At 42.1% G+C, this 22,670-nt stretch overlaps 1 protein-coding gene across 1 annotated transcript; it reads right to left on the reverse strand.

Annotated features, from left to right (window-relative positions):
* Nucleotides 1-5,693: 5,693 nt before the first annotated feature.
* Nucleotides 5,694-21,518, reverse strand: LOC134413592 (alpha-1-antiproteinase S-like). The gene is made up of 5 exons (XM_063147645.1): nt 21,450-21,518; nt 16,026-16,732; nt 11,496-11,766; nt 7,338-7,485; nt 5,694-5,893 (listed from the first exon to the last, which is right to left on the reverse strand). Exons 2-5 carry the CDS (start codon nt 16,723-16,725, stop codon nt 5,702-5,704), a joined length of 1,311 nt encoding a protein of 436 aa, XP_063003715.1. The 5' UTR covers nt 16,726-16,732; nt 21,450-21,518; the 3' UTR covers nt 5,694-5,701.
* Between the last annotated feature and the right edge of the window lie 1,152 nt (nt 21,519-22,670).

The raw sequence follows: 22,670 nt of genomic DNA on the forward strand, positions 1-22,670 counted from the left end.
CAACGGAGTCACTGCACATGAGCGGCCTTTCTTGGATCCAAAAAAGTGGCGCTCAAGCTTTGAGATTCTGTTCTCCATTTTGCGCACTGAAATAATAATATCAATTAATAAAAGCTCTAACATATTTAAGGAGGGTGTGCATACCAGTCAATGACCAAAGAACGTTTTCACATGCTTGTTTTTTGGATCAAGGTTTGGACTCCCAGAATGGCAGCAAGGATCTCATCGTTTACTGTTTGTGTTCCAGTGTTCATACGTCTGGGCACTGTTCCCATCTTTATCACCCTTCTTGTGTCACCAGCTGAACATTTAATACTTTTGTTTTCAGCTGCAGATTTAAGGTGTTATTTTTATATTGGATTTCAGCTGACATTACTTTGGATATAGTTTTAAGCAAGATTTACAGTATAACATGTGTGATCGTTTACTGAACTTTATATATGGGATATATATATATATATATATATATATATATATATATATATATTTACAGAAAGTACACTTTATGCATGATGTGCCATCATGCAATCTGTAATACCTGCTTGCAGCAATCCCATGGAGGATCCTTCAAAAGGATCTTCTACCTCGCTGACCAATGCACTTTTCTGTGTTATGTCAGTGACTGGTGTTGTTCCCTGCATATCTATTTCACCCTCTGTACATCTTAGGCAACACTGCCTCTGTGAGTGTCAGAGGCCTGTTTTTTTGGAATGAGACGTTAAGGCACTTATTTGCACAAATTATTCTAGCTCATCAACATGAACTGTTCCATTAGGAGTTTATTACACACACTTCTCACATGTCTAGCTGTGTAGCTGCAACAGTATTTTAATTTAAATGTTAATAGAAAAAGTGTTGTCAAACAGGGAATTATCACTCCAGTCTGGTAAAGCGGCCACTTATAAGTCTATGCACTTTTGGTCACATTTTCAAAGTCCAAGTGTAAACTAATGGGAGAGAGATTGGTTCCCCAGAACAACAAAAAAACATTGTTGACATGCTGTAATGAATGAAAAATCAATGTTAGGGATTTGTAAGGAAGGTACTGGGAATTGAATTTACACTACCATAATGCCATTATCCAAATATGTGCTAGAACTACATATGGAATGCTATGTACACCTGCCATATGAAATAAGCTAACATAAACTTGCATTCGTTTACTTAGGAAAAAGGAAGCAAAGGGGAGACATGACAGAGGTGTACCAAAAAAAGCTTATTATGTTGAATGTGGTTTGGGAGAAACTGTTTTCCCTCTTTGAAAATACTACAACCAGGGGTCATCCCATGCCTGGGATCTGTTGGGGAGTCAGGAACTGTTTTAAAAATAGAAGTATTAACAGGACACAGTGTAATAATGGAAGTCAGTAACAAGACATGTAGTGATTACCACCAGTTAAGATGGCATTACAAGGGTGTTTTAAGAATGCCTGGTGTCCAAGGCTATCAGTGGCTTCTTGCCCTGATGGCTATGTGCAACCTCCAGTAACAGAGGCAGTTAGCCGTTATAGACTAGTTGCTATGTAACATGGGTGTGAGGGTGAAGTTGTATAACGTCTTGCTTTGTGGGTCTTTGCCTGAGTCCAGTTTTTCAATTGTGTTAACAGAGTGCTTTATTCATCTTATTCTGCATGTCAGTTGTAGTGTTATGATTATCATACTGCTTAGAACTATCTGAAAGACGCTTCTCAAACAACTTTTTTAATGGTTCCACTCACATGCTGGATGTCTCTGTACCCAGCTTGGCCATCCACCCTGGATCCACAGCTCGTTCATGTTCTTGAAAAAAGCTGAATGAGCAGGAATAGGGAGGATCACCTCCATGCTCCTCCACGGCCTCAAAATATGTTGCCTTGACTGACTTGAATTTCATTCGGGCCTGCAAGCCTGTTCTTGAGTATTGTTGCAGCAAGAGTCACCTTGCAGCTCTTTCAAAAACAGCAATTGTGGGCAAACTTGATCTACTCATTAAATGCCCTGCTTGTCCACTGTCCAGGAGTATCTTTAGCATCATTTCCACCTCTTCGTCCTGCCAGCAGGCAACACGCTGGACCGTATTGTTTTATTTTCTACTCCAGAAATGACAGGGTGTGCCTTGCGTCGACTCAGGAACGATGCCACCTGCGCATGTGTGAAGAGCTATGGACTACAGTGACTGGAGGCAGAAACGTCATTAAGCAGTGTCAGTCTATGTTCCCTTTTATATGTGTGAAATGCACGTCGGTCATGGAGGAGAAGTATAGTTACGACCTCTAATTCTCCTGTGCCATCTTGCTCAAATTTCAAATTAAGTATGAATAATGACATTATTTACTTAAAAGACTTTTATTTCTTCTATTATTAAAAGATTACATTGTTGTAGTAATTTTAGGTTATAATGTTAACTGAAGCATGTGTAACAGAATGAGTTTTGTAATAATGAACAATTGTCTAAGGTGATACTTTATGGAAGTATTATTTCTTAATTAAAGCAAGGCTAAAACAACGTCAACAACCAAGTTACTTTATGAATTGAGAAAATAGCATTATTAAGCCGAAACACATAAGAAGGTAGCAGCTGCATCTCACACATTTTGTGTTCTTCTGATTGGATGTTTCTTCTAGTGGATTCCTGACACTGTCACTGAGAAAGATTCTGCCAATAGTAATCAGCAATGGCATCACGCACTGCATTTCCTTCATGAGACTGTGCAGAGTTATCGATGGGATAAGGTAGCCCAAGGGTGTTTAGAATAATGTTATTTTCTTCCTCAAAGCTTGCTGTCGATGCATGACCCTTTGTTTCACACACATCCTGTGTGAGGGCAGCCCATATCTGAGCACTCGCAAGTGCCCGCAAGTGTTCAGACATGGGTGAACCCTGGGAAAGTGTGGTTTCCAAAGGCTCTGAAAAGTGCACCTCCCTTCCTTGCTTCCCCCCCCACACTGCTCCAATTGGGGCCTTAAAAGGCCTCTTAACACAAGGTAGCCTTGCATTAAGAGGGCCTTTAGGGTCCCAATTGAAGAAATGGGGGCCAGGGAAGTGCGCACTTTCTGGAGTCTCCCAGGGACACTAATTGTGGCTGCCATTAGCATGGCCTGGGAAAATGCATACTTTCTGGAGGCTGCAGAAAGGATGCATTCACACACACACACACACCCCAAGCCGACTTTATACTGTTAGTTTTACCCTACCCAGTGCCTGTTTACCCTACCCTGTGCCTGTTTGCATTCTCTTCCCCTCCTTATTGTTTTATTATGATTTTATTAGAATGTAAGCCTATGCGGCAGGGTCTTGCTATTTACTGTTTTACTCTGTACAGCACCATGTACATTGATGGTGCTATATAAAATAAATAATAATAATAATAATAATAATAATAATAATAATAATAATAATGGCCCTCTTAATGCAAGGGCACCTGGAACTTGCACATTTCCCCCCCCTCCACACTAATGGTGGGTGCTTGCCACCATTAGCGCGGATGGGGAGAAAGGGTAGTCAATTGCCAAGGACTGGGGGGGGGGGGGGCTTGCAAGCCTCTTGAGCACTCAGCCGGGGCTTGTGCTGCCGGGCTTGTTGGAGTGGACCACACAAGCAGGGGATGCAAGCACTCATGGGGTGGGCCCCAGGTGGTCTTGCACATCACTATGTGAACTGAAACTCAGTTATCCTTTGAAATTCACACTCCCCCAAATTTTGCAATGGAGTCCTCCAGTGGGGGGAAAAAAGTGCAAAAATGTACATTTAAACAGAAACAATGTTAAAAATGCAAAAATATTAGGAAAATGGCAGGATTTGTAGGTATTTTGCAAAATTGCACACAAAGATGTACGTATTCGGAGAAATTCGCAATAAAATGCTTATCCATTTCATGCAGCTTTTAAAACTCCTCAAGGTTTGGTATGAGCTGAATTTAAGAATGGAGAAATGCTCTCGCCCCCGCCAAATAATAATAATCAGATGAAATGATCTTAAGATTGGGGGGGCGGAATAGTAAATCACAAATAGTGCAAAACTGCTAGGGCAATGTATAGGCCTGTAAAATCTGAGTGGGACACATGATAACAGTAAATAAGAAAAGTGGGATTGTGAATTGCTTCTACTTTGTTTTTGCGCTTGTGCACCAGCTAGAAAATGTGTCTCTTCTTTTGCTATTATGGCATTTCCTCTCTACACTTATGTTTCTCAATAGTTGTGCCTTATCTTAATTTTTCTTTTTCAGAATATAAACTAAGTGCTATTTCTCAAAATAAAGCTGGCATATGAAAAATTGCCTTGGAATTGCCTCCACAGGACAGCTGCTCAGTGTCCCAAAGGATTTGCTTTGTTGCAAGTTAAGCATCCACTGTATGGTTTGCCTTCATGCCATTGAAAAGTTAAGCAAGCCATGACCTGGGCCTCAGCTAGACCTAGGGCCTTCCTAGATGAGGCCTTAGCGCGCCTTCTGTCCCGGCTTCCCTGCTGTGCGTCCAGATGACGCACAGGGGAATCCGGAGGCAGGCCGCGCTGAGGCCTCCTCCAACGCGCCATAAGCCAATGCACTTATGGTGCGCCTTTTCCCCAGCTCCGGCCTCAGGCCGGAGCTGGGGAACGTCTAGGGACTTCCGCAGCTTTTCGCGGCTCCTCGCTTACTCGCGAGGAGCCACGAAAAGCCGCAGACCTGGCACAGCGCTCATAGGAGCGCTGTGCCCATCGGCGGGGGGGGGGGCGAAGGCTGGGAGGGTGGGTGGCAGGGTGGGTGGCACGGGGGGAGGGCGCCCTCCCCGTAAAAAATAATAAAAAAACCACTTACCTTGTCTGCCGTCTTTGGGCCGCACCCGGCCCCTTTAAAATAAAAAAAAATGGCGGACGCCGCAGGGACGCCGTGTGGTAGCCTGGGGGAGGCGCGCTAACGTTAGCGCGCCTCGGCCCCGCCTCCCTGCTGGCGTAAGCCGGCAGTTCTAGCAAGGCCCCTAGCGGTCTAGCATGACAGAGGGGTGAAGATCCTGTGATATTTTTATTGCGAGATCTCCCCCTCCATTCACACACAGCACGCGATGACCTCAGATGGAGAGGCGTCGCACCTGCCATTTTGTCTTTATTTCTAAAGAGACAGGAACACAAGAGCACTCGTGCATAAGAGGTAAGTCCTTTTTTAGAAAAAATAAAAAATCCCCCACTACCCCCACCCCACCCCAATGGGCGCAGAGCTCCTGAGGAGCTCTGCGCCCCATGCATGGGTCCCGGCTCCTTGTGAGGACCACAAGGAGCTGGGACAAACCAGGACACCCGGCCACACGTTCCACAGTCTCAGGCTCAGCCCGAGATCGTGGAAAAACCAGGCCTAAAGTGGAGGGCGAGATCCCAGGGCAAGGGAGGAATCATCTCTCCCTGATCCCACGATCCCCTACGCATCATGTGGATGCACAGGGACAATCCCAGGGATCGCCCTGGGATAAAGCCCCATCTAGCTAAGGCCCTGGACTCACCTGCCTAGAGCTATGAATAGATTGGCAGAATGGGCTAGCAGCCACTGAATGGCAAAGTACTCTGAGAAGTGCCCAGATTTACAAGCAATGGTGATTTTGCCCTGGACAACCTTCTTTCCTTTCTCTTCCTCCTAAATAATCCAATACTACAGCTTAACTGGAGCAACAATAGAAAAATCAATTCACTGTCGATCAGGCCAACATATTTATTAATTACATGCCAATTAATAGCTGGGTTCATTTGGCCTATCTACTTCTCAGTTGGATTTAAGATCTCTGCCATGAAGAGGATACTGTGAGTAATTTCATCTACAATCATAGTTATGAAAGGCCTATCAAACGTAAGGATGCTAGGCACAGACATTGGCACCATGTCCATAGAAGAGGCTGCAGCAGCTTCTGTTCCTCTCTCATCAATCATCATCATAGCTTTATGAATAGCCTACAAAGCAAAGAAAAATCATGTTAGTCTCTTTACGGCTACATACGAACTGAATCCATTGTTTTGGCCATTAAGAAATGGCTTTACAATGGCTCACCCCCATTGTTTCCCTCCTTCTTCTCCCTGCTGCTGAAAAGAAATGAGTCATGTGGGGGGAGTTGGCTCCTCACTCCATTTATTTATTTACCTTTTTGTTGTAATGTGCAGCCTCACTGGCCCATGGAGGTGCGGAGGTGGCTCGGTGGCCTTCAGCTCCCCTGTACCAGTGTGCCCATGCCTGGCTCCAGGTTTTTTATATATATATACACACTTTTTATTCAATTGCAATGGTCTGCTGGACTGTGGAGGCACAGGTGGTCCAGAGGCCTTTGGCTCGCTGACCCATCCCCTACCCATGTCCAATCAGGGGTCGTCATTGACCAGGCCACGCCTCTGCTGTAACATCAGAGCAAGGTGGCAGATGGCAAATGCATGTTTCCACCTTGCTCAAAGGAAAAAGTCGGGGTGAGTACCCAACTTTATTAAAGCGGTGCTTCAGGGAAATGCCCTGGGATGGCTTCACAATGGCTGCTGTGTCATATCAATGACCTGCTGCCACTGAGGATCCACCCCAGGGCTTTCCCCTCGCTAAGACAAGCCCCAGGTTGTGCAAATGCAGGCATAACATGCCAGGAAAGATGTAAAATGGTAAAATCCACATGGTAATGCTGGAGATGTAAAATTGAATTCTGAGGTACAGGTGGATCATCCATTAGTAGGAGGGATCGTTTCATTTGCATCAGAGAATACAATCCAGTAGAGGTTCTTCCTGGTGGCAGCAGGAGGAGGCCATTTTGCAAATTACCCCTCCAGCATCTCACACAACTCTCCGGAAAAGAAAGAATAAGCAATAAATGCTACCCACCCCTTTGCCAGTGGGATCATCCCTTGAGCAGAGTTCCACTCATGGGAACATAGAATCCAAGCCACAATTTCTTCTGTTTGTGACAGGGAACTGCTGCCCTTGCAGTGCATGGAGAGAGAGCGTTGTATTTGTCATCAACGATCACACTGCCACATTTCTTTTCACATTTTCACTGCTTTTTGGATTCGTTTCGAAGCACACAACGTGTTATGCAGCCAGATGGGCACTTCAATAGATGGTAGATGGGGAAGTCAACTTCCTGTACATCCCTTTTCTCTAGGGATCCCTGGCAATGATCATTTTTTGAGGGGGAATAAGGTCAGCTAACAGAGAATACTGATCATGTTCACCAAACTGCAACTCCCGGAATGTTTTGAAGAAAAAAATGAAGTTTAAATTGACATAGGTTAGCAATGTAGGTTAGCAAATAGGTTAGCAAATCTTGTACACATGTACAAGATTTCAAGCAGAGCATGATCATCACTGGTTATAGTATATGTTAATTTCCCCTTTTCCGAGAAGGAAAATCCTCCAACTTACCCCTGAGAGCCTGTGCTGAGGCTGCCCTGTGATTCCAGAGAGATCCGCTCTGTCAGTGAAGACATCAACTATGCCTATGCGGTACATGAAGTCTTTCAGCTTAAGCTCTCCACTGGCCATGAATTTTGGAAGATAGACATTTACAAAGCTATTGAAACACACACACACACACACACACACACAGAGAGAGAGAGAGAGAGAGAGAGAGAGAGAGGATTAGTCAATCACATGAGAAAAATATTAAGTAAATCAGCTTGTTCTAGACATGCATGAGAATGAGGCAGTAGAATGGACTTCCCCTACTTCAGAGTGATGGCGGCCATATTTTGGAATGCTGTCTACTTAAAACTCGCTGCAAGAAGAATGGCTATTCTGCCACGCCCAGCTTTGCCTGAGCGTGGGGAAGTGTTTGTGGGTGGGGTGGAGGAACAAGATGTGCCCTCCTGCTATTGGTAGGGCATATCTGGGCCTTGAGGTGGGGAGGGGATTGGGAGTCTTTAAAGCGTGATTCACCCCTTTCCCACCTCATCTTTTGCTGTGCGGCTCCCTCCCTCCCTCCCTGTATACAGTGTGGGCTTGCTGGTTGCCATTTGAGGCCAAGTAAGAATTTTTTACTCATGTACTGAATTGCGCATGAGTTTTTTTCGCCTACTCCACACTGTAAAACAGCTTGGGAGTGTTAAATAGGTTAATCTCCTTTAATTAGGTCACATTTTATTTGGCGCCAGGTACGGGCATCCAGAGGGATTGCGAATTGGTGAGCACTCACTGGCGCTGTTCAAGGTGACTGGTAAGATCTGAGGCTCCCAGCTTTGAGCCCAGCAGCCTAGCTAGGGAGATAAGGCTTACCTTTGGGGCCAACCCTACTCACCCACTCTGAACTTGACGGTCTGAGTTGGGGGTGACAAAGGAAGGATCCCCTACCCCACAAGGGGAGGCCCGTGAGAAGACTAATGGTGCAGCGCTTGCCCACGGGCCATGAATGGCTCGCCCGACCTGAGGGGGCTGTAAGCAGGCCATACCGGATGCCCGATAGGTTCAACCCACTTTGCAGATCGCTAAATACATGGCCCTGTTTAAACCCAGCTATTGTTGTCTGTCTCAATATTTATCCACCTACACACCATAAAACCAGCACAGCAGGTGACCGGTGGGACTAGAACCCTTCTCCCTGCTGTCTTAGTTTTCTATTTGCAGCATTGGGAATAGATAGGGGAACATATCAAAGAGAGATGAAGTCCATTATATCAGCCCATTCCTACTCTGCATGTGTAAACCCAAACAGTGACCAGGGCCCCTCAATAGTCCCCCCTCCTCTACTACCTTTTCACCGTCATTGTCACCAGCTACTATTCCTCCTCTTTGTTTTCATCGTTGCTACTACTTGCCTGTTCAGAAGGCAGAGAGCCAGTGAGCAAGAAGACAGTGACATCTACCGTTCCTCCTTCTCACCACCACTGTTGTCTGGACCAGAGTGAGAGGCAGGTGAACAAGTGGGGAATTTTTAGCCGCACGCCAATTGGCAAAGATGATGCAGGGTTGTTGTTTTTTGCTTTCCCTACTGCAAGATTAATTCCACTGTAAATAGGCTGACCTGGACTATCAGTAAATATGTTGCGGATGCTTCATTTCATAATGTTTGTCACAGCTATGTAGGCATGATAGGCATTGGGATGGCTCCATTGGTGGTGGGGGATTAGGCTCCCTGCAATCCCATGGGGTGGGGGATTCCAGTAAGGGAACTTGGGGACATGGAGCCAACAACCCTTCATTGGGCTGCAAGCTGGTCATATCCAGAGTGGTGGAAAGTGGTTCACATCAGTGGTCCATGCCATGGTGTGCCCCTGGCCCTGCCATCCACCACCAGTGCTCTTGGCATGCAGGCCAGGAAGAGGGAATTGGGCAGTAGGTGGGCTGGACAAAACCAGTAACCATATCCCAGGCTGCTGCCAAGCCTATTCAATTTCCGGCAGGCCTATCCAGTAGAATTTTAGGATATTTTAGTATGTTTTTAGGATGCTTTTAGGATGTTTTTAAACAGTGTATACCATGTTTTTAATCAGTATTTTATGTATTTTATCCTTGTTGTTGTTCCCTGCTTCGATCCAATCGGAGAGACGGGTAAGAAATATTATTATTATTATTATTATTATTATTATTATTATTATTATTATTATTATAAATAAAGTCATGGCCAATTTACTATCCCAGCTATACCTGTGTGTCTAATTTTTGCTCTCCCCTTCAGCGATTGGATCCAATTAATTGCTTCCCAACCAATCCTATGTGTGTTATGATGTATGCTCTGTTTAATGGTGCTGTCTCCCAGGTGAGTGTGCATCGGATTGCAGTCTAATTCAAATTTCAGAGGAGAGAGAGTCTGCTGTAATAAAAACAAACCAAAACATTTTGGAGCACCTTAAAAATGAACTCATTTAGAGGTTCACCGGACAAGCGTTTTATCGTACACTTGCTACTGCCCACTTACGGAAGTGGGCACATCCTTTAGACAACGATGTCTGCCTCCCACACAACTTCCCCAAAATGGAATATGCTGCAATCTCCTGCTGTATGCAGGAAAAGCAGCGTGATCAAAATGGCCTCTGAATAGTCTTTGTTTACTTCCTCTTTCCCATCTGGGAAGAGAGAGGAAGTAATGAGGGACAGAAGCGGGGGCAGAGAAGCGACGGTAAGGAAACACAATCCCCCCCCCCGTGTGATGTCACTCTTAGGCACAATCCTATGCATATTTATACAGAAAAAGTCGCAGAATACCTAGTTGTATCCTAATTATACCCTTATTGCACCCATTTATCAGCTTAGGCTGAAATACCAACTATGCCCTTACCTGGACACAGACAGCCTAGCTACAATTATCCATGCTCTGATAACCTCTTAACTGGATTACTGCAATGTGTTATACATGGGCTAACTTTGAAAACAGTCTGGAAACTTCTGCTGGTCCAAAACAGGGCAGTGAGGTTGTTAACAGGGACTGGCCAACAAGATCATATATGAGTACTTTTCCAGCTGCACTGGCTGCCAGTCCATGTCCAGAACTGATTCAAAGTGCTGGTATTAACATCCAAAACCCTAATTGTCTTGGGGCCAGGTTATCTGAAGGACTGTCTCCTCCCATATATATCTGCCCAAAGCATAAGATCATCTCCAGGGGTCATTCTCCATGAGCCCCTGCCAAAGGAAGTGAAGCAGGTGTCTACCAGAAAGAGGGCCTGTTCTGCTGTGGCACTCCAGCTGTTGAATGAGCTCCTTAGAGTGGTTCACCTGGCACTTCCATTGCACTCCTTTGGGTGCCAGGTGGAGACCTTTTTATTTCCCCGGCATTTTAGCGATCTAGTCTTTTAGCTCTGCTGTTTTAAATCTGTATTTTAAATCTCTGCATTGCTCCTAGGTTTTATTCAGGTTGTAGTTTATATTGTAGTTTTAAGCTTTTATATCGTTTTACACTGTGTCTTGAGGTTTTAATTTTTGTGAGTGTCCAGAGAGCTTTGGCTATGGGGCAGTATAGAAATATAATAATATAATATATTATTATTATTATTATTATTATTATTATTATTATTATTATTATTTATTTATATAATAAAATTATATTGACATAAGTTTTTCTAGACAAGATGCATCTAATGATGTATTTGCTTTCAAAAGATCATTCCATAATCCTCTTCATCTAAGCTGTTCGTCGCCAGAGTCTCTGGCTTAACATACTACACTCAACATCTAAGGTACTCCACTCGGTGCTATTACGAGGGAGGCTTGGAAAATGGCAACAAGGGAGAGGGCGTTCTCAGTGATGGCCCTCCAATTGTGGAATGATCTCCCCTACGAGGACCACCTGGGCCCAACAGTGCTACCTTTTCAGTGCTAATTAAGACTTTTCTGTTTTCCCAGGTATTTAGCAGGATGTGATGAGTTTTCAATCGATCCTGGAATTGTTTTTAGGATTTGATTGATTTCTCAAAGTTGTTTTCGCATGTATGTTGTCTCTAGGTGTAATATCTGTTGTGTGCTTTTTAAATTTTGTGTATTGCTTTTAATATTTTGGTCTTTGTAAACTGCCCAGAGAGTGGTATAGAGCTATGGGGCAGTATATAAGAAATAATAATATTATTAATAATAATAATAATAAGCTGTTACCTCTTTGAAAGTGTTCTTTTCCACGTCTGCAAAGCTCTACATGACAAGCTGCTGGCCACCTTCTCCAGTTGCCCTCTGTCAGGCAGGATAAAATATGCCACAACATTTCCTTCGTAGGGTAGTTTCAAAATAGTGCAAGAGCGCTCATCATCATGGCCGGTTTCAAACATGCCTATCTGGAACATCATCGGGACTTTCACAACAGTGTGAGGATCCACGTAGAAGTCACGCTGCTGAGTATACTTTGGATCAAAGGGTATTTTCCATTTGGCTTTACAGAAGAAAGAATGTGTTAGTGCATATTTTCAGAAGAAAACAGATTCATATTCTTCTTCTTACTCTTATCCTTAATGATGACTGTTCTATTCCTGCCTAGATCTTTTTATATACAAGAACTTTTATATACAAGAACTATGAACTTAGAATTCTTACCATCACAGCAGCGATGGTAATGTTAATAGCCCTCAGTAAATTGAGCATTCTGCCCTGTCAGATGATGGGGGAGGTAGGTCATTCTGACCTTCATAAAATTGAAACACTTTTGACCAATATTTCTGAAATTTTCAGGGGCCATAAAGAAGTACTGATTGTACATATCCTGAACATTTTAGGAGGATTGGTGAAATTTAGGGAGAGAAGGAGCAGTTTAAAGACAAAAAAAAAAAAAAACCCTCCCTGTGTCAAAAATGAATTTGGAGGGGGGAAATGGTGACCATTCTGTAGTGACACTTCCTGAAGAGAATATATTTCATATGCAGGTTGCAACTTTATAAAATTAGATTTAAAATGCTCTTATTCAGAAAGCCCATATTATTTATTTTATTTATTTATTGCATTTTTATCCATCCTATTTTCCTCCAAGTAACCCAAAGTGGCATCCACAATCCCCTCCTCTCCATTTTATTCTCACAACAACAACCTTGTGAGGTAGGTTGGGCTGAGAGTCTGTGACTGGCCCCAAGTCACCCAGTCAGCTTCCATGGCTGAGTGGGGACTAGAACCTGAATCTCCCGAGTCCCACTCCAACACTCTTACCACTGCACCAAACTGGATCTCATATCTTAATGTACTCCTTCATGCACAATAATTTATTACATGGACATATGCATTTCCAGTCATATGCAGAACTTCATAATTCAGTAGAATTGTATGCATGTCTACTCAGAAGCATGTCCCATTGAATTCAATGGACTTACTCCAATCAAGGTGTACATAGTGATGTTCATCAACAGGAAATCCAGCCATTTGGGGGCTCAATGGATTTCTGTGGTGCCCTGACTCAGCTGGCCTTTGCAAGCCAAGATTTAGGTTTCTTCTTGAAATCTGGGAACTTGTTCAGTTAAAAAAAAAGGAAGCATAAATAGGAATTTATGCAAATTGCAATTACAATTCACAAAATTTGTGCAAATATCAGCCACAATTTGGGCAAATTACGTAAATAACAGCCAAAATTTGTGCAAACGACACAAATTGCAGCTGTAATATGTGAAAATTGTTATTAACACAGTTTATTTATTTATTAAAAACTAAAGTCCACAAACACGCCAAAGCAAATGCAGAGTGAGTCACCGCAGGGGGAAACAAGCCCAAATCTGAGGGCAAGGAAAGCTCAGATAAATTCTTCTGACATCCTTAGGCATACATAAGGTTGCAGGACTGTATGTAGGGTAAGTGTAGAAATGGAAAATAGACCACTTCAGCACAGGGGGTGGAAAACACCATTCCCAAACATAGCCTTTGACACCTATAGGTCTTACAACAACAATGGTAACCTTCCCCAACCTGGTGCCCACCAGATGTGTGGGACTACAACTCTCATTATTACCAACATGGTTGAGGAAGGCTGTTCTAAGCCAGTCTTCCCCAACTTCATGGCCTCCAGATATTTTGGACTTCCATCAGCCACTGTCAGCATGGCCAATGGCCAGAGATTCAGTCAAAGTCCAAAACATCTAAAGGGCACCAGGTTGGGGAAGGTTGTTCTAGAGCATCCTCCCCACACCCCCTGAGTTACAGCAGAACATATGTGATCCACCAAGGAACTCTAAAATGGTTGCATCTCTTTAAATCATATTTTATTTATTACATTTCTATAGTGTCCAATAACCAAAGTTCTCTAGATGGTTCATAAAACCACAAAGTGCAGCACAATAGAAAATGTAATGGCTTAAAACTGTAGTATAAAAGTGCAACCAGAATAAAAACCTAGCAGCACTGCAGTGATTTAAAATGCAACAGCAGATTTAAAATAGCAGAGCTAAAAACTGTAATTCTGAACTGCTAAAAATGCTTGGGGAAATAAAAAGGTCTTCACCTGGTGCCAGACAGAGCACAACGTAAGCATCAGGTGAATCTCTCTAGGATAGGGTGACCATATTTTGGAAACCAAAAAGGAGGACAACATGGTCACCATGTTAAAATTATTTTTTAAAAATAATTTTAAAACCTCAAACTTTTTTTAAAAATCCTAAAACTCAATGGATGGACAGATCTGTTTCAAACTTGGCATAGCTAAAGTCCTTGTTAAGAGCAATCATGGTGCCAAGTTTCATCTCTTTATCTTTAAAAATAACATTTTTTAAAAATTAAATCCTCAAATTTTAAAAACTTCCTAACAAATCAATGGATTAACAGATCTGTTTCAAATTTGGTATGGCTAATGCTCTACCTAAAAGCTATCATGGTGCCAAGTTTCATGTCTTTATCTTAAAAAAATGACGGAGTTATAAGCATTTTTGTTAATTCCCATTAGAGCTGCTCTTTGGGGGGGAAATCCGCATTTCCCCTTCCCCTCCTGGATTTGTCATCAAAAACCCGGACAAATCTGGGCAAATCCGGTCATATGGTCACCCTACTCTAGGAGCTCATTCTACAACTGGGGTGCCACAGCAGAAAAGGCCCTTTTCCTGGTAGCCACCTGCCTCACTTTTTTTTGCCAGGGGGTTTCAGAAAAGGACCCCCAAAGACCATCTTATGGTCTTATATGGGAGGAGACGACCCTTCAGGAAACCTGGCTCCAAATTGTTTAGGGTTTTGAATGTTAATGCCAACACTTTTAATCAGGGCCAGAAAGGGACTAACTTAGAACTGCCTTGATTAGCTATTCAAGATTCATTAGTTTGGTTCAAGATAGTGTATTTAAAGTGCTGCACCTGTTTTGGAATTCTTTGATGGATCATAGAATCATAGAATCACAGAATAGCAGAGTTGGAAGGGGCCCACAAGGCCATCGAGTCCAACCCCCTGCTCAATGCAGGAATCCACCCTAAAGCATCCCTGACAGATGGTTGTCCAGCTGCCTCTTGAAGGCCTCTGGTTGTGGGAGAGCCCACAACCTCCCTAGGTAACTGATTCCATTGTCGTACTGCTCTAACAGTCAGGAAGTTTTTCCTGGTGTGCAGCTGGAATCTGGCTTCCTTTAACTTGAGCCCATTATTACGTGTCCTGCACTCTGGGATGATCAAGAAGAGATCCTGGCCCTCCTCTGTGTGACAACCTTTTAAGTATTTGAAGAGTGCTGTCATGTCTCCCCTCAATCCTCTCTTTTCCAGGCTAAACATGCCCAGTTCTTTCAGTCTCTCTTCATAGGGCTTTGTTTCCAGACCCCTGATCATCCTGGTTGCCCTCCTCTGAACACGCTCCAGCTTGTCTGCATCCTTCTTGAAGTGTGGTGCCCAGAACTGGACGCAATACTCTAGATGAGGCCTAACCAGGGCCGAATAGAGAGGAACCAGTACCAGAATAGAGAGGAACTAGTACCAGTACCTCACAAGATTTGAAAGCTATACTTCTATTAATGCAGCCCAAAATAGCATTTGCCTTTCTTGCAGCCATATCGCACTGTTGGCTTATATTCAGCTTGTTATCTACAACAATTCCAAGATCCTTCTCATTTGTAGTATTTTAGATCACATATGGTCTACCCTAATTCTGGAAAAGAGGGTTCCAATGACCATGCTGCTTGGCAAAGATGGGAATTGCAGTCTAACACATCTACAGGGAAGCTGTTTAGGGAAGGCTGCTTTAAATATATATATGGCTGCATTTTCGACCTTGGAAAGCAGTCAGCTTTTTAATGAGAGCAATGATTTTTCAATGTTTGTGTGTCTGATTGCAATTCAACTGCAGAACATTTGTCATGGGGTAGTATAAAGGAGCACAGTGATAGATATATTGATGTTTTGGAGACATACTGCTCAAAGAACACAACTTTGCATGCATGGTATTCTTAAACATCCCCAATTGCTAGTTGCTAAAAATGAGTAATGAATTTTTAAACCTAGAATAATGTTTTCTTTTATATTTTCTCCCCTGAAACATCCCATGTAACACTATTACTAGGGACACGCAGTAGGATCTCTGTGGTCCATGGATTAGTTATCTGAGCAAATGCTGTCTTTTTCGCAAACAAAAGCAGAAGCAGCATGTATGTAAACAAGAATAAGTTCCATTTTAGAACTACATGAAATCCAGTGGGATTAGGGCTGGCATGGGACCAAATGAGAAAATAAGCCTATTAGCTTGTCTTACCTTTCATGTAAAAATAGCTAACCAATAGTATTTCAGTAAGTGGGTCAATTCCATCAACAAATTTGGAAATCTTCCCTTGGGTTTTCCTTTCGACGTAACTATTGATGTGCTGTTCTGTTTCTACTGTGTTCTTAAAATTTTCCATAAAGATGTCTCCCCCATAGATGTTTCTGAGTCCGTTTAAGAATTGCTGTTGTGGATGCAGCTTGTTTTTTACAAAGAGGCAATTCCCCATATCCATCTTGAGGCCAGACCTCCCATTGTTTAATGCGTAGATGAGATCATGGAAACCTTCATGTATCACCCTCTCTTTGATCTCTGATGGCCTAAATTCAAGTCCTCTAAGGATCTGATCTAAGGTGTTAGCCCTGGCACCTAAGGCCAACATTGCAAATGCAGATGAGATGCACGTGGGAGAGAAAACAATGTTCTTCTTGCCTGATTGGTCCCAATGACCTCCATTAGAAGAAACTAGCCCAAAGAACTTGAATGCAAAGTTGGAATTACTGTTGACTAGGATCTCTGTGGGTGTCTGGCCACCTCTGTAAATGGGCTGGTTTTGATGGTTCATATCTTGAGCAGATGGTTCATACTGGTAGTTGACACAATTATTGTTGTTGGGATAGCCGGAATTATATGGGTAAGGGTTGTTAGCAAGGATTCCAGCAATTAGAAAGAGGAAGAGGAAGATGGTCTTCATTTCCCCACTTAAGAAGCAGCAAAAAAGAGAGGGAAAATGCATTATTATTATTATTATTATTATTATTATTATTATTATTATTATTATTATTATTTCTATATTACCCAAAAGCCAAAGCTGTCTGGAAGGTTTACAACAATTCATCAGATAATAAAATAGAGCATAAAAATATAAATACTCAAAATTTAAAACAATTAGGCAGCTAAACACAGTTTTAATAGAATACTAGAACTGTTTAGATAGCTTGCAGAAAAGCCCCATCATATGCCATTAAATGCATAGGAGTAGAGGATGCTCTTAATCTAGTGCTGAAAAGATGACAGTGTTGGTGCCAGGTAGGCCTGAGTGGGGAACTCATTCCATAATCAAGGGGCCACCACTGAGAATGCCCTCAGTCTTGTCGGCCACCCTACGAGCCTCCCTCAGAGGTGACTCTAGGCGGGGGTCCCCAGATGTTGATCGCAGTGTCCGGGTATCTTCAGGTAGGGAGATGCACTCTATCAGGTATTGCAGACCCAAGTCGTGTTAGGCTTTATAGGTTAAAACCAGCACCTTAAATTGGACTTGGAAGCAGGCCAGAATTCTATTCACATTATTTTCATCAGATTAGATTAGCTTCAGCAAGGTTGCTGAATTCAGACAATGACTTATTCTTCTCAAGTGTTCAGTAGGGATGGATGAACTCTCCAAACCTCATTCACTTGGGGATATGGTTCAGCACTTTGGATACCACCTTTAGAGTTCTGGCTGGTTCTGACTGAAACCCAGAAATGAAAGCCACCAGGCTCTGTTGCTGGACTCTATGCTCCTTCCTACTTTATTTGTGCTATTTGTATTGTCTTTACAACATCTCTGTAAAGTAGGCTGGTATCATCATCCCCATATTACAGATTGGGCGGGGGAGGGGGGAGCTAAGGCTGAGAGAATGTTTGTTGACAAGGTGAGAAATTTGCTGGATTCTGACATCCAAGCTCTTGGCCACAATGCTATTACCAACTCCCACCAGTTGGTGTCACCATCTCTCAGCATAAACCTTCCTGTGAGACTGAAGTGATAAGGAGGATGGATGCATGGTCATACTGGAGCCATCGAGAAGGGATGTGAAAGTAGACCATAGAAGGGCGTTCAATTGTCAAGGAGAGTGAAAGGATGATTTAAAAAGGTAAGGTATTTTTTCATGGTTAACAGAGAAATTTGACTTAATGAGTACAGCAAATGCCCCCTTCCAATAGTACAACAGAATAAGGGTATTTTTTTCCCCTTTAAGGTAACAGCAGAAATGTGAGTGTTTACTACCATAATGAATATAATTATACTTTCTCAAAGTAGAAAACAGGAATAGGCAGCTTGTAGCCCTCCAGATAGTATGACCTACAACTCCCATGATCCCTCATCATTGGTTATGCTGGATACAGCTGATGGGATTTCTACGCCAAAAAATCTGAAGGGCCACAAGTTGCCCACCCCTGGTAAAGGGACTATTTCTTTAGACCTGTGGCTAATAATAATAATAATAATAATAATAATAATAATAATGGGTTGGATCCAATGTTTCCCTTCTTTCCATGGAAGGAGCTTCCTCCATCAGTCCTAGCCAGCATAGCCTTCTGTCAGAAGAAGGTAGGGTGACCATATGAAAAGGAGGACAGGGCTCCTGTATCTTTAACCTTTTCCTTGAAAAGGAAATTTCAGCAGGTGTCATTTGTATATATGGGGAATCTGGGGAAATTTCCTCTTCATCACAACCGTTAAAGCTGTGGGAGCCCTGCCCTCTTTTGTATCTGGTCACTCTAGTATAGCTCCTGCAGCTTTAACGGTTGTGATGAAGAGGGATTTTCACCAGGTTCTCCATATATACAAATGACATCAGCTGAAATTTCCTTTTCTATGCAACTATTAAAAGATACAGGAGCCCTGTCCTCCTTTTCTTATGGTCACCCTATTCTTGAAGAAGGAAACCTTTGGATCAAACCTAATAATAAAACTGGAACTCACCAAGTGCTACTCTCTAGCCTAAGTTTGGGTCTCCACCAGAAGAGGAAGAGGGGTGAGAAATGGTTGTTACACCAATGGGATTTGTCATCAAGCTCCTTCGGAAAGGTAGGCCTTGGAGCCTTGACCTCTTACCCTCCCAGCTAGTATCCAAGGTCATAAATGAAAATGATTACTTGGTTACCAGGCTTGCATTCAAATTAGATGTGATGATTGCAGACATCTATGTTTAAGTATGGATCTGCTCCAATCATGCAGAAAGTTGGGGTGGGGTCCAATTTACAGAGGAAAGCAGGGACAGTATGGGTAGGCGATACTGTCTGCAGGTTACCTCCCCATAATCTGTGCCCCAAAGTGATTTTCTCCAGTATTTAGGTTGGTGGTTCAATTTAGAGAAAGTGTCAACATTTTAATTGCCTCTAATTTTCCCAACCATGATAGTTTGATCTTGCTCTAATGTTGATGTGCTTTTTTCAGTTGGTTAATCAAGACGTGGGACTAATTTTTATTAACATTGAGAGAGTTTTTGTTATCTGAATTCCAAGATGGTTCAGGTTCAAAATGGCTCAGGTTTCTATTCTTTTTGTTGGTGTTTGATAGCTTTAAAACACTTTGTATAAGCAATGGTGATATTAAGAACATGTTACTGAAAAATCTAATCAAAATCTGTACTAAAAGAAAAGGCTGTAGAGAGGTACTCTGCAGGTGAGAAGAAAATGACACATTCCTCATCACCTTCATACACATCTAAATCATAATCTAACCGCACTCCATTTTCACATGATTAGAGCATATCCAGGTTTAAATACAGAACCTGCACCAAGCATCTCTACATTAAGGGGAAATCACATTTCTTACCTGTGGCTGTGCTTCCTGGTTCTTTGGTGCAGTTATTATGGGTTGCATTACATGGGTGGAGAGGGGTGACCACATGTTTTGAATTGAATACCTCCTCTCCCTTCACTTATATTGAAATCGTGCCATCTAGTGGTGTAAGATCCCACTTTCCCCCAGCTATTACCACATTAAAAGTGGTTCTTTTCATACCAGGAAAGGTATACTGCGGGAGACATTCTGGTCATTAGCAACATCATGTAATGGCCCTGAAAACTTTGGTGAGTGGCCAATCACAAGCATGAAATAAAAGAGCCCCAAATCACATACTGAGCTTGGCCCATAACATCAAGAATGAGGCACAATCCACCTGGAATTTCTATTAATACCAGTGGAATTTCCACATGAATCTTGAATTGAAATTATTGTGACAAATGCAGAAATTATACCATGATAACTAATAAAATGCCCATACCTCATGAAGTGTCACAATCTTCAAACTTGCTATAAACAAAAGGACATGGAAATATCAATTAAATTCAGGCAATATGAGGTAGTTTGTTTGATTCACTGATTGATGAGTTAGATCCAGTCTTCTCCACCAAAATGTCACATAGAACTAGATTCCTAAGATACCTACAGGAATAACAGCCACTGCATCAGGCAATTTGTCCTGTTGCTTAATTAATGGTGCAATTAGGATTTCATGGGAACTTGTTTCTAAAGTAACCATTGTTTCTGTAGAGCCAGAAATGCATGGTGTATCCCATTACTTTTGATTTATTGTTTGTAATATAGGATTGGTTTGATCCTATATTACAGGCGGAGCGGCCTGATCCGCAAATCGTGGATCTGGAAGTGAAGCGGAGCGGGATCCGTGCACACCCCTACTCTAAATCCATTGCTTCTTGTTGTGTCATCAGTAGATAAAATGTGCAATTGTCCACCCTCTTCTTTATTCATATTTTAAATGTCAGAAAGCTGTAACTATATCTTTTTTTATTCTTCTTTTCTCAAAAGCGCAACCTACCTCTTTCAAATATTCCTCAAATAATTTGTTGTTTTGATCATTTAATTCTTTTAGTAATGCTCAACCAGATCCTTTTCAATTCATACACACAATACATCATGTTATGCTTCTATCTGGTTTTTGTCATTTAACTTATACAACCCCACAACTGGTGATGCAAATATCTGCTCTGCTATTCCCATGCTCTCTAACAATCTCTACATCCTTTTGGATTTCACTCTCCTTTTCAAGTCTCAAGACAACACATTGCCTTTTCACATGCCACCCACCCAGCTCAGTCAATGTTTTCTCATTCTCATACTCTACCTTTGGACATTTTGACGAATTGCTACTATTATTACTGATATTCCCTATGGTGGGCCTGTTCAGAAGACACCTTAAACCTTGCTGGTTAAGGCTTTTGGTTAAGCAGCAGAGTTTAAGGTGTCTTGTGCAATGCGTTTTGCCAAACCCTGGTCACTTTCTAACCCCAGTCAGACTATCTGCAGCAGGGTTAGTGACTCTAACCATGGCTTAAAGTGTTGTTTGCAACAGCATGGCTTGTAGTTAGTACTAACCCGAGAGAACCACAGTTTCGCTAACCACAGAGCCTGAAGCGTCATCTGAACAGGCCCATTATATCTTTTCATCACATTTTAAAAATTGCATTATTATTGACTCAGATGGTTTAACTCCCCTAAAAATGTTGGGATAGCGATGGAGGTTTCTTCTAAGCATACGCTTGTTTCCCCCCACCAGTTTATAAAAGCTGTCTGAAATTTACAGACAATCCTAAATGCCAGGTAATTAATTTTGTGAGTTATTAATCACCCAGCACCTGGCTAGTAATACATTTAAACCACATCCCAATATACCAAGGTAATTTCACTTACAGTTCAATCCTTTCCTGATATTCTCTCTGTGTCTACACTGCTCCTTCTTTGATCCCTTTCAATACTGGAGAGAAAGTATAGCATCCTTTGGTACTGGCTAACAAGTTTCTCTAAGCGTTCTGACTCATAACCAGAAAGGGAACTAGTTTTACTGGACTTCCAAATATGTTGAATGTACACGTGAGGTTTTTTTTTTTTTTATGGCACAGGAGTATCTGTCTCCCTGATGTTTGGGAACTGGTTTTCATCAAACCAAACCCCTTGTGAATGCATAAATAAATAATCAATCCACACCTCAATTGTCATAATCTTCCAACTCATTATAAACAAAAGGAAATTTTTTTAAAAAATAACAGTTGACACACGGTATCCAGAAGGTCACAGCCTTTAGTTTTAGATAGTACCTAGTTCCACCCTTACACACTTGGTACTATTAGTAACACTGTCTTTGAAAAGGGAAAGTTGATTCTGAATGCAAAACTATAGAAAATGACATATTGTTAGGTACAGCAGTAATTCATGAGTGATTAAACTTTTCTGTACTTTCAAAACTACCTATGCTTAAATGTTGTACAAATATGTTCTTCGTTGTTTAAGTAGATGCAAAGTATTGTATTGTGAGCAGAGTGATTGTAACACAGTTTCCTCATTGTAACTTCTTTGGTTATGATTTTGCTCCTTAGGATCAGGCCAAAAGGATGGGATGAATTCATTTGAGGGGAAAGGAGAATCCTGTGCTGGGACTGATCACTCAACGTTGAGATTATGCAGGCTATACTAGTGCTACTCTTGTTCCCTTCTGTCATGGGGAACTAATGTGGGCTCAGCTCTGGGGGCATTTGGCTTGCAAGGATCAAATGTGTTTGGAAATCAGGAAGCTAAGAATTGTTTCCATTGCTACTGATCTGGAAAAAATATTGCAGTGTCTACTCCAATCAAAATTTAAGAAACAAATCAGGTTGCTGTTAAAAGAATAGAGTAGCAAGTTGAAAAACTGACAATGCAAATGAGTGACTTCCACTCAAAAAAAAATGGTGGGGGGATGAAACAGAAAACACTGTGACAGGGTTCAGACAACACAATATCCAATGGTGGTTTAAATATCTACGGTTGGTTATTTAACCCACCATAGGTTATTGTGTTGTACGGAGGGAGTTTTTAAACCAATTGTTGGTTATTTGGCCAAAATAACAATACAAATAATCAACACTGTGCCT

The sequence above is a fragment of the Elgaria multicarinata genome, chromosome 2 (assembly GCF_023053635.1).
Source record: "Elgaria multicarinata webbii isolate HBS135686 ecotype San Diego chromosome 2, rElgMul1.1.pri, whole genome shotgun sequence".
Lineage (NCBI taxonomy): Eukaryota > Metazoa > Chordata > Lepidosauria > Squamata > Anguidae > Elgaria > Elgaria multicarinata.

Excerpts from the sequence above, each read along its gene's own strand:
- LOC134413592 (XM_063147645.1), bottom strand. The coding sequence starts at position 16,725 with ATGAAGACCATCTTCCTCTTCCTCTTTCTAATTGCTGGAATCCTTGCT. Across the intron at positions 11,767-16,025 it reads TAGCTATTTTTACATGAAAG|CCAAATGGAAAATACCCTTT; the intron begins GTAAGACAAGCT and ends TCTTCTGTAAAG. Across the intron at positions 7,486-11,495 it reads AAAAGAACACTTTCAAAGAG|CTTTGTAAATGTCTATCTTC; the intron begins GTAACAGCTTAT and ends GTGTTTCAATAG.